General features: G+C 33.1%; 1 protein-coding gene across 1 annotated transcript; it reads left to right on the forward strand.

Moving 5' to 3' along the window:
- Positions 1 to 1262: 1262 nt before the first annotated feature.
- Positions 1263 to 14014, forward strand: LOC123698547 (monocarboxylate transporter 14-like). Its single transcript, XM_045645207.1, has 6 exons — positions 1263 to 1368; positions 9818 to 10952; positions 11064 to 11651; positions 11734 to 11949; positions 12891 to 13176; positions 13814 to 14014. Exons 2-6 carry the CDS (start codon positions 9861 to 9863, stop codon positions 13993 to 13995), a joined length of 2364 nt encoding a protein of 787 aa, XP_045501163.1. The 5' UTR covers positions 1263 to 1368; positions 9818 to 9860; the 3' UTR covers positions 13996 to 14014.
- The last annotated feature ends 3645 nt before the right edge of the window (positions 14015 to 17659 follow it).

Here is a 17659-nt window from a genome sequence, read left to right on the forward strand (position 1 = left end):
TTATACTATCACCTATAAAACAATGAAATATTGAATTGTTTTTTTCGTGCATTATTAGGTATCCTCTTGAAGTGCAGTATCTATTGATAAGATACAGTTTTTATAAGGAGCTGTAGAAAGAGTCGAATGATGTAGGTATTATTTAATAGAAGCATTGTGATTAAATTCACTACCTTTAGAAGCAGTATGTAGTTCTTTTATTATTTACCTTACATACGAGATTAACAACGAAATAATTTACAACCGCATGACCAGAAGATGTATAGAGTTTATTCAATCCACCATTCGATTTATTTATATCTCTAATTCCTGTACCTATAGCACAAAATACTAATTATTAGTAAGTAGCTAACCTATACTTGAGATTATGGATGTTGGTATGACTTTCTATTATGTAATTGAAAAGTATTGAAGAAACTTCTTGACAATCTGAAGGTTCTAACTGAAAACTCGGAAGAGATAGTATAGAGCTGTTATAGTAATGTTAAATATAATTATTTATTTATTTTACTAATGATAGCCAACAATTGTTAACACTTATTATAGACATATTTATGGGTCTTTTTAGCTATGACTCTCTTCAAGTACTCTTTATCCTTAATTCTAGGAAACTGTACAATACATCCATGGTTTACAATGTGTTTACTAGATTGCAAAATAACGGAAACTTTCAATACAATAAAAATAATAACTTAAGTAATGATAAAGATAATATTTTACAAGAGATAAACCTTTGTAGAATTAAATATTTCACCAGCTTTTGTATTGTATTATTAACAACAAATATTATAACAACAAGCATTGCCAGCAGCCAGGACGATTGATTTGTATTTAATACCGGTATAGAGAATATACATAATTATTTAGACTCATTCAAGTACCTACCTATTCGAAGGTATATAATGAGTTGTGAGTGTTTTAAAGTGAAACTTTTATTACATCGTCTCAAACTGTTTGGTCTGTGTAGCGCATGTCGCGTGACGCACGATACGTACGATAATTATCGTACAAATACGATAATTTTTGGTTTTAGTCTTATGTCTATAGTGTGAAAAAAGTTTCACTTTTACCGTGGTTTCATAAAACCACACAACATTTTTTTTAACAGAATAAAATACTTAGTGGTTTATTGAAAATGGTAGGTATTTAAATGTAAAAAGTGCGTGCCAAAAATTTTCGTGTTATCAGACAGCATAGTCACCCTACACAGAATCCAAATTCAGCAACAGCTGTATATAAGATGATGATGTTTTCCGTTAGTACACACACAGACTCCAAAGCAAACAGACGCAGGGTCAGCGTGTGATCAATATTTACAATTCATATAAAACCTTTGTAGTGCATATGATAACTTATTTACTTCGCGTGGTGAGTGATTTATAATTCAATTTTAGAACGCTTTGAAATGTGAAATTCCAATTTTAAAATGCGCGCGGTTTTCTTCTTTTTTTTGTCGGCGAGCAGTAGTGACTGAAATATGACAAAACATGACATTTTTCATTGGCTATGGAAATAATTAGAACAATGACTCATTGATAAAACTTTTGTTATGACTGACTGACCACCATTGTTATTAGAGCGATTCTTACGCGTTTTAAAACAATTTATTTATTCATAACTTAGTTAAATTATTTATTGAATTTTAATAAATTATGTGTTTTAGTAGAATAATTATTATTAAAATTAATATTTATACATTATAATGTTTGTGATGTTTTATGGTAAGTAAACTTTAATTATTTTCAAAATTCTGCACTTAAAATTGGTATTTGGTCCATATTTATTATATTGCGGTTTTTAGAATAGTTACCTAGGAATATTGTGGTTTTTAATAAAATAATTATTGTCGGTCTCTATATTTAGTCGTACAATACAAAAACTTTTAGTAACTTTTATATCCGTAACAGTTGAATAAATAATTTGACTAATTTATAATAACTAAGTAAAATGAGGCAAAACCAATTAGTTAGGTATCAAAATTATCAGAATCAAATTTCGATATCGGTAACCTCGGGTCAATTTTAATACATAATATTGTATTTTTTTTAAATAAGAAACTACCTAAGTACATAGGAATAATAAAAAAAATAATAATTAAATACAGTTGACTGACTAAATTTTTAAAATATATACCTAGAGTTTTTAGTTTATGTAAAAAACCTACTAAAAGAAAAGTATAGTTAAATAAATAAATGGATCGGTTCGAATCAGTTTTTAATTTTTATGTACCTACCTAGCTTCACAAGTGACTGCTGCCTTTTTTTTTTTTTTTTTTTTAGTGGGGAAATCTTGCATAGATACCCACGGCCTCCGGGGAAGAGGCCGTGGGTTATGTCGGATTCCTACCGACCAAAACCCCACTGTGTTCCGTCAAGCCGCATCAGCGACAGGGCCACGGGTATGTGTAGAATTCATCCGTGACCCCATCAGCAAGTGACTGCTGCCTAATAAATTCTCCTCATATCTCTATTAATTTTTACAAAGCATTGCAACAAACCTTCGAATTAATTTATATAATTTTATTTATAGCATTTGTGGAATTTCACTGTACAATATCGAACTAAGAAAATATATGATTATATGATGTGTACTTAAACTAGCTGTGCTCCGCGGTTTTACCCGCAGTGCTCCGCTCCTGTTGGACTTAGCGTGATGATAATTATTAATTACCTATAGCCTAGTCTTCCTCGATAAAATGGGCTATCTAACACCGAAGGAATTTTTCAAATCGGACCAGTAGTACCTGAGCTTAGCGCATTCAAACAAACAAACTCTTCAGCTTTTTAATATTAGTATAGATAATATAAATACCAATCATCTGTTTTATTTTTAATTGAATTATATTACTAATGGAAATAATAATTATCCATTTAAATTACTTCTAATACGCGCACAGTTGCGTTTTCAAGTGTTACTGACCTATATAAAAGTATTTTTGGACAAAAATGTATTCTCTGAAGACAGTTGAAACACACGGCGGAATCGCGTGTGGTAGAACGGTTAATAATACAATTATGTTTGACATAAACGTAAATATTCATAAATGTTGATGTTAGTTGATTACCTTTAAGGATAGTATCTTTAGCTGACGAATTCTGTGGCTATAGTTAGGTATAATAGGTAAAAGGAATGGAATAGATTCTTTTTTGTAGAGTTTCTTCTCTCTGAATGTTACTAGTCTGCTTAAAATATTGAAGTAATGTAGTTACCTATATATGTATATACATAGTTACTTTTTCATGAGTTTTGGTTTTAATTATGTAGGCAACGTGTTTTTATTTATATGCATAATTTACCGCAAATTTTAGATTCAAAATGTGATCTAAAGTGTTCTGAATTTTGAATGATTGAAAAAACTGGTCTAAACAAAATTTAAGTTCCTTATGTTTATTTGTTTTTTTTATGCGAGTGTACAAGCAATGTTTTAAGTTAGTCTTAAAAAACAATCAATAGTACCTAGGTATATTGGTGAAATTTAATTTCCTATTGTATTGTAAACAAGACGTCTTTCTCAAGCGTATTAGGTACCTACGTAGACGCTATGTGACAATGAGTAATAAAAAATGAAACTGTCTATTTTAGTGACAAAACACGAAACTATGATTTTTATTAATTAACATGACGCATTTAACACATCATAGTAGGTATTGAGAAATTTAATAATGATTTAGATTTTCAACTTCGGGTTTTATTATATTTCATACAAAATCGTCTACTTACTTAAAAGTAAATACTTAGGTAGCTAATTTTTTCAGTATCTCGGTATATCGGTATACAGTAGCTGTTATTAAAGAAAGTGACAAAAAAGAAATTTAATTACACGCAACTATTTTTTTTTTTTTAATTAAGTAGGTAACAGTGGAAACTTTTAAGGAAGATAAATAAAAATTGAACAAATACGGGTTTTGTTTATATAGGTGTTATTCTAATTTGCAAAAACAGTGACCTCGTCTTCAAGCACAAATTACACGTTTGCAAACCAAGGATAATATATACCTACTAATATTATAAAGCTGAAGAGTCTGTTTGTTTGTTTGAACGCGCTAATCTCGGGAACTCATGGTCCGATTTGAAAAATTATTTCGGTGTTAGATAGCCCCACAGATAGCCCATTTATCGAGGAAGGCTATAGGCTATAATATATCATCACGCTAAGACTAACAGGAGCGGAGCAGTGCGGGTGAAACCGCGGGGCACAGCTAGTCTTGTATAAAAAAACTAAAAAGATCTGAAAACTGTTCTTAATTTCTCAACTGAATCTATATTAAGATGTTCGTAAATAAACCGGCAGTTAATATTGTCTGCAGTGTAACAAACGCCACGCGGGAAATATCGACGTGTTTTTTTCTTAATATGTAAACAAAGAAATCTGTAAACAGAGAGAGTTTAATTTAGTGTGTTTTGTTTAGAAAATAGGTAGATTTTACATAATACATTTTAGATTAAAATAATTGTTATTGTAACTTCATAACTAGGTAGTTTGTTGGTTTGTTTCCTGAATAAGAAATATTCTAACTATGTTCCAGACTATAAAGTTAACAATCTCTGTGCAAAATGTATACCTACCATAATACGCGCAAAAAATAGTTTTTGCGAAAGAGTTAAATTATAAAATACAAATAGGTATTTATGAAGCGTACTGTTTATTTATTCATAAAAAACATTACCTATTAACGAGCACACTTTCATCAGTGTTCATAAATAAAAATAAAAGCAGATATATTTCTCAATCCGTGATATTTATCTTATCTCTTTCTCTTCTTTCTGGTCTTTATTTTATTTTGCTGAAGGAATCATTCATTATTGGCCAGACGGAAAATCGAGACAAAGATGAAAGAACCATTCTACCGTTGTACGAGATATGAAACAGATAGGTACGTCTTGTAAAACACTCTTTATCCAGATATGTGGGAAATTTCATGAATCATCCCACAAAATGTAATATTTATTCAAATTGGAGAAGAATAAATACTTATGTGGCTATGAAAAATGCAGTTCCATCAAAATTTTAGTGACAATAAAAGAAAAGAGAAGAAAAACTTACCTACATGTACCTAACATTAAATACCTAATGCAAATTCAATGCCGAAAAAATGACAATCAATTAGAATTACAATCAATTAGTTGATAAGAATTTTAAAATTATTTAAAGACGAATATTCTCTTTGTTAATACCGTGTTGCGATATCTTTTTTATTCCATAATTCGAGTGGACAATTAGCTGAGTTATTTTTGTCAAAACATCGTGTCCATCTCACTTTACTCACTTATTATTATTATTATGTGTATCTCATTCCATAATACTCGGGTACCATCATAAGGAAGGTACCCGGTCCTTTGGAAGGCTTACGTGGGGACACGGATCCAACACGCAGAGGCCCTTTAGAGAACTTTACTGTGTTGTGGGACACCAGCCGCAGCCTGCCCATGACTGCACTATAGAGATACAGTCCTAGGCAGTCCGCGGCCGATGTAGGACTATTTCGAGATATGGAAAACAAAATAAACTGGGCTATGGAGTGGGATGTTAAATGGGCCGGTATTTGGGGACTATTGGAAACTATGGCACCTGCCTTTCTACTAAAAGAAAGTAAAAATATGTTGGCAGGTGGTGACTCGCCCTCTCACTGTATGGGCCCCCGAAATAAGCCGCTGCAATAGTGCGACAAGGGGGCAACATATTGTGAGCAGCTAAGGGTGGAGAGGCGTCCCTGGACTTTAAACTACGATCACGCGCTCCCTGAGGGTCCAGCATCACGTGCCCACTCGCCACTTATGATTCGCATCCACCCTTCGAGCTAAAAGCTCTCGCGACTCCACTCTGGCCGGCCGGTTAAGGCAAGCCAGAGGTGGGGGTCCTGTCCTCGTCAGACTTCACTCCGACCGGCCGGTGAAGGCAAGCCGGAGATGAAGACAGGGGCCTCCCCCGGGAGCACTCGGTTCCCGCGGGGTCGCTACTCCCCGACACCCCGCCACAAGGTGTCCTGCGGGTTGACTGACTGCACGGGTGAAATATCTATTGTCACGTAGACCATAGATATTTCAACCGTGGGCGATGGGGTCGTCACATCCCTACGCCTTTATTATTATTATTATTATTTTAATAGGCAACATTTGACAGTTCAACAAAATTCAACAACGTAACTTAGTAACGACGACATAGAATAACATGATATTTCGTTTTGTTAGAACTGCACATTTGCTTAACTTTTTTCAATTACGATTACATATTTATAATAATAATGACCGATACAAGTTATTTTAAGATTTCATTTTACTGATAAACCATCCTAAACATAATAAACAATTTCTGAATTTAAGAACTGACGTCGCTACAATTTTGTGTCAATAAACCTTTTTTCTTTTTAAATGCTAGAGACGTTACTCTAAAAATCGAAATCTGACATCTAGAATCGAATGCATTGATTACTTGTGAATAAAAATCATCATAAATTAATAAATTCGATTGACAAATGTTTCAAATCCGTATCGATTAATACACTTTAATCGATGTTTTTAAGCAGGTTACCTCTCTTCGAAGATAAAATTGATAGACGTCAAATGTTGCCTATTAAATTGGCTCGACTATAATAACTTCATCTATGAAACATGAGTCATGTAGCTTGTAGATCAATGGAGTCTTTCCATAGTTCCTGTTAACACTAATAAGGTCTAATAAGTGATGGCTATGTTTAGAAGTGGATTTATTAGAAATCTTTACATTGACTAGACTTCTGCCATTTTAAAATACTTCGATCAAAAGCCTCCTTCATAAAGAAATGGAGATAGATTTTTTCACTTTATTTTTATGACAACACTTGCTGCGCTTCACGGTTTCTTCCGCGTGGCTCCACTCCTGTTGGTTTTAGCGTGATGATATAATATTATAGCCTATGCCCTATAGCTTTCCTCGATAAATGGGACCCGAAACAATTTAACACCGAATAAAACGAATAAAATAACACCGAAACAATTTAAATTGGACAAACAAACAAACTCTTCAGCTTTATAATATTAAGTATTGATGTTTGTCACCCCAATTCCTGAAACCCTAAAAATTCAGCTATTTATCTACATCTTTGCTAAAATTCATCTCAGGTATTTAATGTAAAAAGAGAAAATAGTTTACAAACATACATACACGCACACATAGATTTATAATTTATAGGCAGAGTTATTGATCCACTATCGTAAACAGCTGGCCAACATCAATATTTCTGCATAACACTATCAAACATCCGTTTAGAAATATACGAGATATTATACATAATATTAATTACCATTTACCGTACACAGACGATTGAGGTAAATAAACTCGATATTAGTCTATACTATAATATTATAAAGCTGAAGAGTTTGTTTGTTTGTTTGAACGCACTAATCTCAGTAACTACTGGTCCACGTCCGATTTGAAAAATTCTTTCGGTGTTAGATAGGTAGCCCGGCTATAGGCTATAGGCTATATTTCATCACGCTAAGACTAACAGGAGCGGAGTACTGCGGGTAAAACCGCAGGGCACAGCTAGTTATAAATAATATTAAATTACCATTTACCGTACACAGACGATTGAGGTAAATAAACTCGATATTAGTAGGTAGTTATTTACGTTTTTATTCAATACCTACTAGTTGCACGCTCTGGTTCCTCACGGATAGATACACAATAATTTTTTATTATAAATGTCTGTATCTATGTTTTTAATATTGAATTGGCTTACCTATTTCAATTTGTCATATTATGCAACAAAAAAAGTAATGAATTTATTATAAGAAATTAATATTTTTGATCTTTCGTCTAAGAACTCTATAAGTAGACCTAACTATTTGTGTTTTGTTTTTCTTTCACATTGACAGTAGTTAATGAAATACGTAACTTTGATGTTAATTGGATTCATACAAGGAACATAAAATTTGAACAATGGTTTTTTGGAATATGAAATTATTAAATTATCCACACTCTCTTCAGTTGTTTTGTTATATAAGATATCAAAACCACAAAATATATATTGTCTCTGTATACATATTATATAAATGAATGTATCCAAACTGTGGATAATGTTGTTGGTTGAACAGTTATACCTGTATTTAGATTGTACAATAATTAACCACTGTTCTGCTGTTTATTATCCCTAATAAATAAAAATTAAATAAAAATAAAAATAAAAATATATTTGTAAGTTGTTCGTAATAAGCATTGAATAAAAACACTAACAAATAAAGCTGAGGCTAAAATTGTATTTATTTGTAAATATATTGTTCACATAGTTACTTAATGATCTTAGGTCTGAACGGAAATACATCTACTGTCAATAAGACATCCTAAGGCGGCCACTGAAAATCAGTGATAACACACTGAGTGGTTGGCCTAATTATGGCATACGTACTTATATCTTTTAAGTTCCTTTTTTCTTAACTAAATTGTATCTTTTTTTATGTGTCCATAAACTTATTTCATTTATTTCATTTCATTTCATTTCATACTTGTTTTTATTTATGGTATCATAACGAGCGGTTCTATTGTAACTAATTGAAATGGCCTATATTAAATGATTCTGTCATTACAGTCTGTTAAAGACAAACGGATAAAGGAGAATGACCACGGGTGGTATCGGTAAAATTTTAGTTGTGCCACGTATTCGTCATATTGTTAATTCCTATTTTTATTTATAATGGTCATATGTATCAATATTAAGTCTTAATTATACCGGATAAATTGAAATAATAGTAAAAGTTATTCTTTTGAAACATGTATGACCACGTATGGAATCGGTAAAATACTAGTTGTGTCACGTGTTCGTGATATTGTTAATTCCTATTTGTATTTATAATGATCATATTTATCACTATTAAGTCGTAATTATACCGAATAAATAGAAATAAAAGTAAAAGTTTTTGTTTTGACACATATATCTATCTCTCTTGCAAGCGTCCTGCGTCATATCTCATAGTTGAATGAATGTGTTCGACGCATTGTTCGACGTTATTTATTTTGAAATAATGTTTATTACGATTTACTTTTCACATTTATCTTGTAAATTAAAATATTACCTATGTAATAAATGTAAAACTTAACGTTCATCGTTAGTTTAAACTCGATAAAGTATTTTTTTGAAGCGTTGAATAAAACTTTTGTTTTATTTTTATTGTCGTGAACTGCGGCTTATTTACATAAAAACTTTAATCGTTTCTAAAAGTACTAACATCAAGCTTCAAATTGAGCTATATTTCATCTTGACACAATAAGTTTGATTACGATACCAAGTGCCATAGTCACTTGGGCAATCTCCTTTTGCTAACGATACTCTTTGATGTTAATCTTTCGAAGAACTCGGAATTGTTAGTATGTCTTTATTTTTCATTGAAATCGTAATTAGAATTTCGTTCGTGATTAGAATTGTAGTTTATATTTAGGAGTTAGTTACTAGCTGACCGAATAATTATTCTGCCTTACCGTTATCATTTACTTAGGGCTATTTTAAAAATATGATATGTTTGCCGATTCTAACTACCATCGGGTAGTTGCAACTTGCATGCATACAAAATTTTCATAATAATCAGTCCACCCATTTCGGAGTAGTTTGATAACGAAGACACAGCACAATTATTATGATTTATTAATATTATTTATATTTGTCATTCTATTATTAACCGACATAATATTATCTTAGATCTATCTTTGGCGATAGGCCAATAGCTGTAGTGTTACAAAAAAAAACCAAGAAGTCCCATTTTTTATCCTGTACATAATATTATAGTATTCCGAATTTTAATTTAGACTGAAATGAAACAATATTTCTATAATATATACTTTTTTCAGATCTTTATGAACAAGAGATACCACGTTAAGAGATAAGCAAAGAATGGTTGGAAACGAATCATACAAACCCAACGGCGAGGCGCACATCGAAAACGGCAACGATCTAAAACATGATATAGACAAAATTAATTCGTTGAAATCAAAAGAGAACAACGAAATCGTAGCACATTACCTTAATGAAGGTTCACCCCCCGTGGAAAGGGTGAAGTTCGAAGGTTTAGATGATGATAGTATTTATTCACATGAGACTGATGAAAATAAACTGCCGCCAATTCCCGATGGTGGCTGGGGATGGGTCGTTGTATTCGCCGCTTTCCTTGTCTCAGCCTGTGCTGATGGCCTTGCGTATTCCTTTGGCATTCTACACGAGGAATTCACCAACTACTTCGAAGCATCCCAATCGAAAACCTCATTGATAGGAAGCTTATTTATTTCTATTCCACTTATTTCTGGACCTATTATGAGTGCGTTAGTTGATAGATATGGATGCAGAACGATGACTATGATAGCTGGAGTATTATCAACGATCGGTTTCCTTCTTGCTGCTATTAGTGATTCAATTGTTATGTTGTGCTTTACTTTAGGAACATTGAGCGGTCTTGCCATGGGTATTTTGTATGTCACTTCCGTCGTCTCTGTCGCTTTTTGGTTCGACAAAAGACGGACTCTTGCCGTTTCATTGGCCTCATGTGGTATCGGTTTTGGTACCCTAATATACTCGCCTTTAACTAATTTCTTCATTGAGTTATATGATTGGAGAAATACTCTAGTACTTTTAGCTGGAACAATATTGAATATGTGCGTTTGTGGCGCTCTAATGAGAGATCCAGATTGGTTAATTATAAAGGAAGCGCGAGAAAGGAAACAAGCTAAGTCACAAAGATCGAGAAGACCTTCAAGTGCTGGGTCTATTTCATCAAAGTCATTAGGAGGAGAATCGGCCTTTTTGAGTGCTGATGAATTGAACGATTTATTGAAAAGTGGTCAAAGCCCAGAATATATTTTAGCAACCCTTACTACTACTTTAGCTGAAGCAGAACAATTGGAAGCTACAACCCAAATGAACGCTGAACAATCTCGCAAACGAACGCATTCTGCTATACAACTACCTACTTTTATTCAAAGGCACGATGAGGTAAACTTTCATTTTCTAACGATTGACTTCACATTTTTACACATTAAATTTAATTTCTAAATTGAAAGTGGGAGTTTATAGCTTAATTTAACAATGACAATTATTTCACAGGTACCAACAGAGGTTATAGAGAAGCTGATGAGCAATAAACGTCTTTACAACATAATTTTACAAAACTATCCGCACTTAATCACCCGTCGCCGTTCTGAAGTGAATCTGCACGTTGATAATGTTGATACATCTAATTTACCTGAACCAGCAACAATGAAAGTCACTGTAATAGCGAAGAGACCGAAACAGCCTGAAGATGCTAAAAATAAAAAACCAAATGACGTCACCGATAGCGCTGATAAGGCTAAACCTCATGAAGATTCTCATACGCTTAAGCATAATTCTAGATCTGAAACTAAAATGTCGTCTACCCATCATGGGAAAGATCATAGTCATTTAAAACCAGAAATTAAACATGCACATCATAGGGAGCAACTAAGACAAGTACCAACTACAGCAAGTTGGTTGTCCAGGCAGATCTATACAGACCATCACTACTTACGAGATATGCCCTTAATGAAAAGTACAATTATGCATCGAGGTGCCATGATGAATATTCCTAGGTACAAGCTAAGAGCGTCCTCACTGCCTGATATCTATAAGAATTCATCGTGGTCCATATATTCGTATTATTCGGATGATGAAAGGGTAAATATTCAACATTAGTTATCAATGCCAATCAAGATATTTTTTTCTATCGAACGAAAATTAAACATGTTTTTTCTTTCAGAAATGGTATGACAGAGTTCTGGATACTATCAAATCAACGTTTGACATGAGAATGTTCGTGGAGTTCCATTTCATAATGTTCAACATTGGCTCTCTTATTCTGTTCGTCTGGGCGATCATACCTTACTTCTTCTTGAAGTCCTATATGACTACAGTGGACATGGAAGGTGGTGCTATGATGATAAGCATTATTGGAATTGCTAGCGGTGTTGGAATCGTAAGTTTAATTTTTTTTTTACAAAAAACTAAAGTGCGTCCAAATTGTCAGAACTAAACATAAGAGCTGTCAACTTTCAAATAAATAATAATTATCAAAATCCCTTCATCCAGTCGAAAGTTCTTCCACCTTTTTTGAAGTCGGTGGAAACTTATGATATTATTTATCTATTATGTTAAGTATCTATTTGTTATGATCTATATTATGTGTAATCTTACTGTCTTTGAGAACTACTTAATTTGTTTTTCCATGATGATAACAGCATCTTATAAGATTAAGTTGCATGCGAAAATAGGTACGAAACTTATCTTATCAACATAATATATAGATGAAGGTCTGAGGGCATTGTTTGTGCAGAACTATTGTTATTGTTCTAATAGAACCTTGTATAATTGTATGGTTCAAATTAATTATATAACAGGCATATACGAAATGAGTGATTATTTTTTAGATTGTTTTCAATAGAAAAGTAGAAAAGAAAAGTAAAAATCAACTAGCTAGAGCGCACAGATTCACTCGTGAAAAAGAGACCATTTGCTCATCTATACTATAACCTATCTCTATATAAAATTTCTTATAATCAACTGTTTTTGCGTAAAAGTTTTCCAAACATAATATGTCTACATCCATCCATCCTCTATACTTTCACATTCATAATATTAGTTATGATCCTTTAGTTTCTGTGATCTGTGGTTATGATACATCTGACATCATTTCTAAACTCAATAAGGAACCAATATACTCATCTTATATATAAAAATGAATCGCAAAGTATGTTGGTAAGCGCATAACTCGAGAACGGCTGAACCGATTTCGATAATTCTTTTTTTATTATATCCCTTGAAGCACGAGGATGGTTCTTATGTAGAGAAAACGTAAACATGTACCCGGCGAAGCCAGGGCGGACCGCTAGTTTAAAATATTTTTAACTCCTTATTCAGGTCGGCCTTGGCTGGGCTGGCGATCAACCCTGGATCAACGTCACAAAGACCTACGCCATCTGTCTGATCGTCTGCGGCATCTCCGTGGCTGCTTATCCCCTCTTTATCACGAATTATTGGGGCCTTGTTGTCATCTCCACGATATTTGGCCTTTCCTACGCAAGCTCGTATTCCTACACACCGGCTATATTGATGGAACTTATGCCAATAGACTATTTCACTATTGCATATGGTTTCATTTTGTTGAGTCAGGGTGTTGGACATTTGATTGGACCGCCGCTTGGAGGTAAGATACTTTTGATTACTAAGATTACTTTAATTCTATCAGGTAATTATGTTGTTTAAAACGCCATGTGAAATTTAGTTCAAAATTTTCCATCACTATTATGTATTTATACATATTCTACGAGATATTCCTGTTATTTATCGTATCTGTTACCATCCTATCTTTCAAGTTGGATAGAATTTTTTATTAAAATTAATTCAGTGGCTAAATATTCCATAGCGGATCAACAGCATGATATTTATATTGAGATAACATTAGATAGTACATTTTCCTCTTATTTTTGATATGATAAAATTTGGTTTTATCATTAGATGCATCTTGCTTTATCTAGTTACAAGATCAATATTTATTTTTATAGCATTCAATTGCTTTATACCTATTTACATGTCTGAAAAGACATTCTATTATATTTATATTCTTTAAACTAGCTTCCCGCCCGTGGCTTCACCCGCCTTGTCTAAAACTTAATAAATTATATACAAAAACCTTCCTCTTGAACCACTCTATCTCTTATAAAAAACCTCATCAAAATCCGTTGCGTGGTTTTAAAGATTTAAGCATTAATAGGGACATAGGGACGGAGAAAGCGACTTTGTTTTATATATACTATGTAGTGATTTCAAATCGCTTTATACAGGGCTCCTCTATGACGTCACCGGTAGCTGGGAGCTAACCTTCTATGCGGGAGGAGTATGGCTTGTCATATCAGGAATCAGTATTGGCATCATCCCCTACACTAAGAACAGGCGGATCTGGGGCTCCGGGGCTCTTTTGAAGGATACAGAGGAAGGAGAGAGTAAACACTCGGTGAAAGTGTAAATAAATGTTTTATGTGGTCTATTTTGTTTTATTTATTATGTTTACGTTAATCTAATTTCGATAAAAGTGAAAATTAAATATAAATAAATATTTCAGGACAATTTCACACACGGCACGATCTGATCCCATACTAAGCTTTCGCTTGTGTTATGGAAACCAGATGGCTGATAAACATATATAATTTTAAATAAATACTTGTTTAGATAATTAACACCCAGACACAGAGCAAACATCTATGTTCATCACACAAATATTTGCATCGGGTGGGAATCGAACCCACGACCTCTGGCTTGGAAGGCAGGGCCAGGCGGTCAGTTAAATTTTACATTAATTCTTCGGGCGAATAAGCTGTAGGCAATGAAAAATGAAATGTAGTAAAAGCAATGTGTTAAAAACAGCTTTGATTCTATTAGTGTAATGCCTCCCTCTTTCTCTTACATCTTAAATTTAATTATAGTCTGCACTCGTACCTAAATATAATTTACATGATTTTTACATCGAGTCGTCATGTTGTTTGTACATATTTTAGTGTTTCCTTCAAATATAATCGTGATACGTAATATTTGATGTGTAGCAATGCAAATTGGTTGAATTATTTTTTTGCTCTTAAAATATATGGGATGTTAATTTCTATACAAACTCACTCCTCTTTGAATCAACAGTTTCCTAAAAAATTACACATAAGTAACTACCTACTACCTATAAGTATTTATCTTTCTGAATCCCTAAATAAAGAAACCGTAGTTTACCAAATTTCGAAAGGAATTCGTCAATTCCAATTAACCTTTAATTCACATATACAGATAAAACTGGTGACATAAAATTGAATATAGGGCAATGTCTGGCGCCTCCCAGTCACAATAAAACCCAGCCTACCAAGATTTATTAGCTCTAATGCCTTAATAAAACATCTGACGTCATTAGGCGTCACGGCGTGACAATATTTATTTTTGCATTAGGAAATAGTCGACGGTGATAATTTTGTTATAAAATCGTTTGTACCGTAATAATCATAATATAGTAGTCGTGAACTTCGAATATTCTATTTTTCCATTTAGTTTATGACGCGTAGTGCGACGTTCTACTTTTTAACAGACGCTCAAAAATTGTAAAATATTGACATTTATTTTTATTTTAAACTAGCGGTCCGCCCCGGCTTCGCCCGTGGTACATGTTTACGTTTTCTCTACATAAGAACCATCCTCGTACTTCAAAGAATATAATAAAAAAGAATTATCGAAATCGGTTCAGCCGTTCTCGAGTTATGCGCTTACCAACACATTTTGCGATTCATTTTTATATATAAGAAGATAGATGCGTAACTATGTAAACTCTGTCTATGATATTATGTTTCTAATGGATCTTGTCACACCAAAGCGGCTAAAGTGATTAAACTGATGAATGTGATCTTGTACAATTACCTACACTATAAAATCGTGGTCGCAAAATAGATTTTATGTTAAGAAATGAAACGGTTAATGGTTTGACTGGGTTTGACATAGTGCAGTATAAATTCCACGCAAAGCTGCGGGTGGAAATAATTTAAGTAATACTGGTAAGTACGGCATCTGTGTCATACTATTTCTATACTGCTTTTAATTCATTATTCCGCAACGCCGTACAAAAATCATGGAGACAAGAGGAAAAAATCTCTACCTGAACTTTCGAATTCTCATCTGCACTCAGGTGGACAGCTTACAAGTGACGTAATAGTGCTGAATCTTATTATGTATTTTATGCTCTTATATCGTTCTAGATAGGTCACCTGGTGGGTCAAGTGACCCATAATTTTTTCAACACGGGCTTGTAGTCTATTATGTACCTACCTATTTGGATTTCCCATGTAGGGAAATATAACACAGAAAATCGAGAACATTCAATAATTCGCAGTCAACTCATACTCATAATAATATAATAATACGGTTATTGCTCACTATAAATTATAAATAATGAAGAAATTTAATAGTAAGTAGGCACTTAAATTATTAAAACTAAATTCAGTTCACATTCCAATTGATAATAATTTGAAAAAAATCTTCGTTGAGCTTCTGTTGTTGCAATAATTAATAATAAGGTAACTAGGTAAGTTTTTTCCTATGGAAAGGGAATAAAAAGTACCTATAACGTGTTAGTTACCTTCAAGTTGTAATTACAGTGAAACTTGGTTAAGTGGGACCTGGATAAGTGAGAAACCTCCATAACTGGAACTCATGCTGAGGTCCCAACACTTTGGCACTGAATTACCTCTGTTAGTGGGACGAGTAAACCTCTATATCTGGGATTTGTTCTTTCGATTTATCATCATACTTACCTCTATAAATGAGACAGCGAGTAAATTTTGTATGCATAAACCTCTGTTACTGATATAACATTGTTTGTTTACTCATTCTTATTCTATCCACAAATTCCACACGTAATTCCAAGAACGTAAGTACAAATTTTGAGCTTCAATTACCTTCAGTTTTAGTTTCGCTTTACTATCATACAGATGTTTATTTGAAAAATGTCAAAACGAAAGCTACAATCGTTATCATTAGGTGAAAAACTGAAGTTAATATCCATTTATGAACCTGTATTCTCACCTCTATTAATGGAACCCTCTGTAAATGAGACAGATATTTATTTATACCTGTATATCTGAGACACTGGGTAAGTGGAATACCTCTATAAGTGAAACGACATTGCAGGTCCCTTGATGTCTCACTTAACCAGGTTTCACTGTACATGCTAAATAAATAAAACACAAATAACTTTATACAACTTTATTATGAAGAGACAACAATTGATAAGTCAAGTCAACAATTTTAACATAAAATAAATTATTTATAGGTATTATTGTGACAGCGGCATTAATATTGATATAAAGTTTCAGGCCACGAAGTTAAGGAAATCAATTTTGAAATAAAGACGATAAATTAATAGATGTTAATATAATATGTATCTACGTACCTACTATTAAATATATGCATTTGTTGATAAACCATTTTATAATGCCACTTTCACACTAACTAAATATTAAAATAAATTAGTAACGGCAAACCCTAACAATTTTCCGTTCTTTAACACCAAAAAGTATTTATAAAGTTAATTTATAAAAGCATTATGATATTATTAGTGATGAATTTAATAAAATAAAATTCTTTCCCGCCAACACTTCAAATTTTCCTGCGTTTTTGAAGTGAAACTTCTTTATCGGGGTTGGACAAAAATTTTGTGTAACATTTTTGCGTTACGCTGTAGGCGTGACATTTTTGCGTTACGCCGTAGGCGTGATATTTTTGCGTTACACCGTAGTCGTGACATTTTTGCGTTACGCGCCAACTTTTTCTTATCTCAAAGTTTCACTTCTTACGTGTGTACTCTAGTACACGCACACATTTTTTTTTAATTATGAAATAGATATGCATCACCGCATCACCACGCATCACAGACACTTTATGATTTCACGGCTAATTTAAAAAGATTCAAATAAGCATTCAAATTGTATTCGACTCTATGTATATTACTAGCTGAGCCCCGCGGTTTCACCCGCGTGGCCCAGCTCCTGTTGGTCTTAGCGTGATGATATATAGCCTTCCTCGATAAATGAACTATCTAACACCGAAATAATTTTTCAAATCGCACCAGTAGTTCCCGAGATTAGCGCGTTCAAACAAACAAACTC

Source organism: Colias croceus, chromosome 16 (genome assembly GCF_905220415.1).
Source record: "Colias croceus chromosome 16, ilColCroc2.1".
Lineage (NCBI taxonomy): Eukaryota > Metazoa > Arthropoda > Insecta > Lepidoptera > Pieridae > Colias > Colias croceus.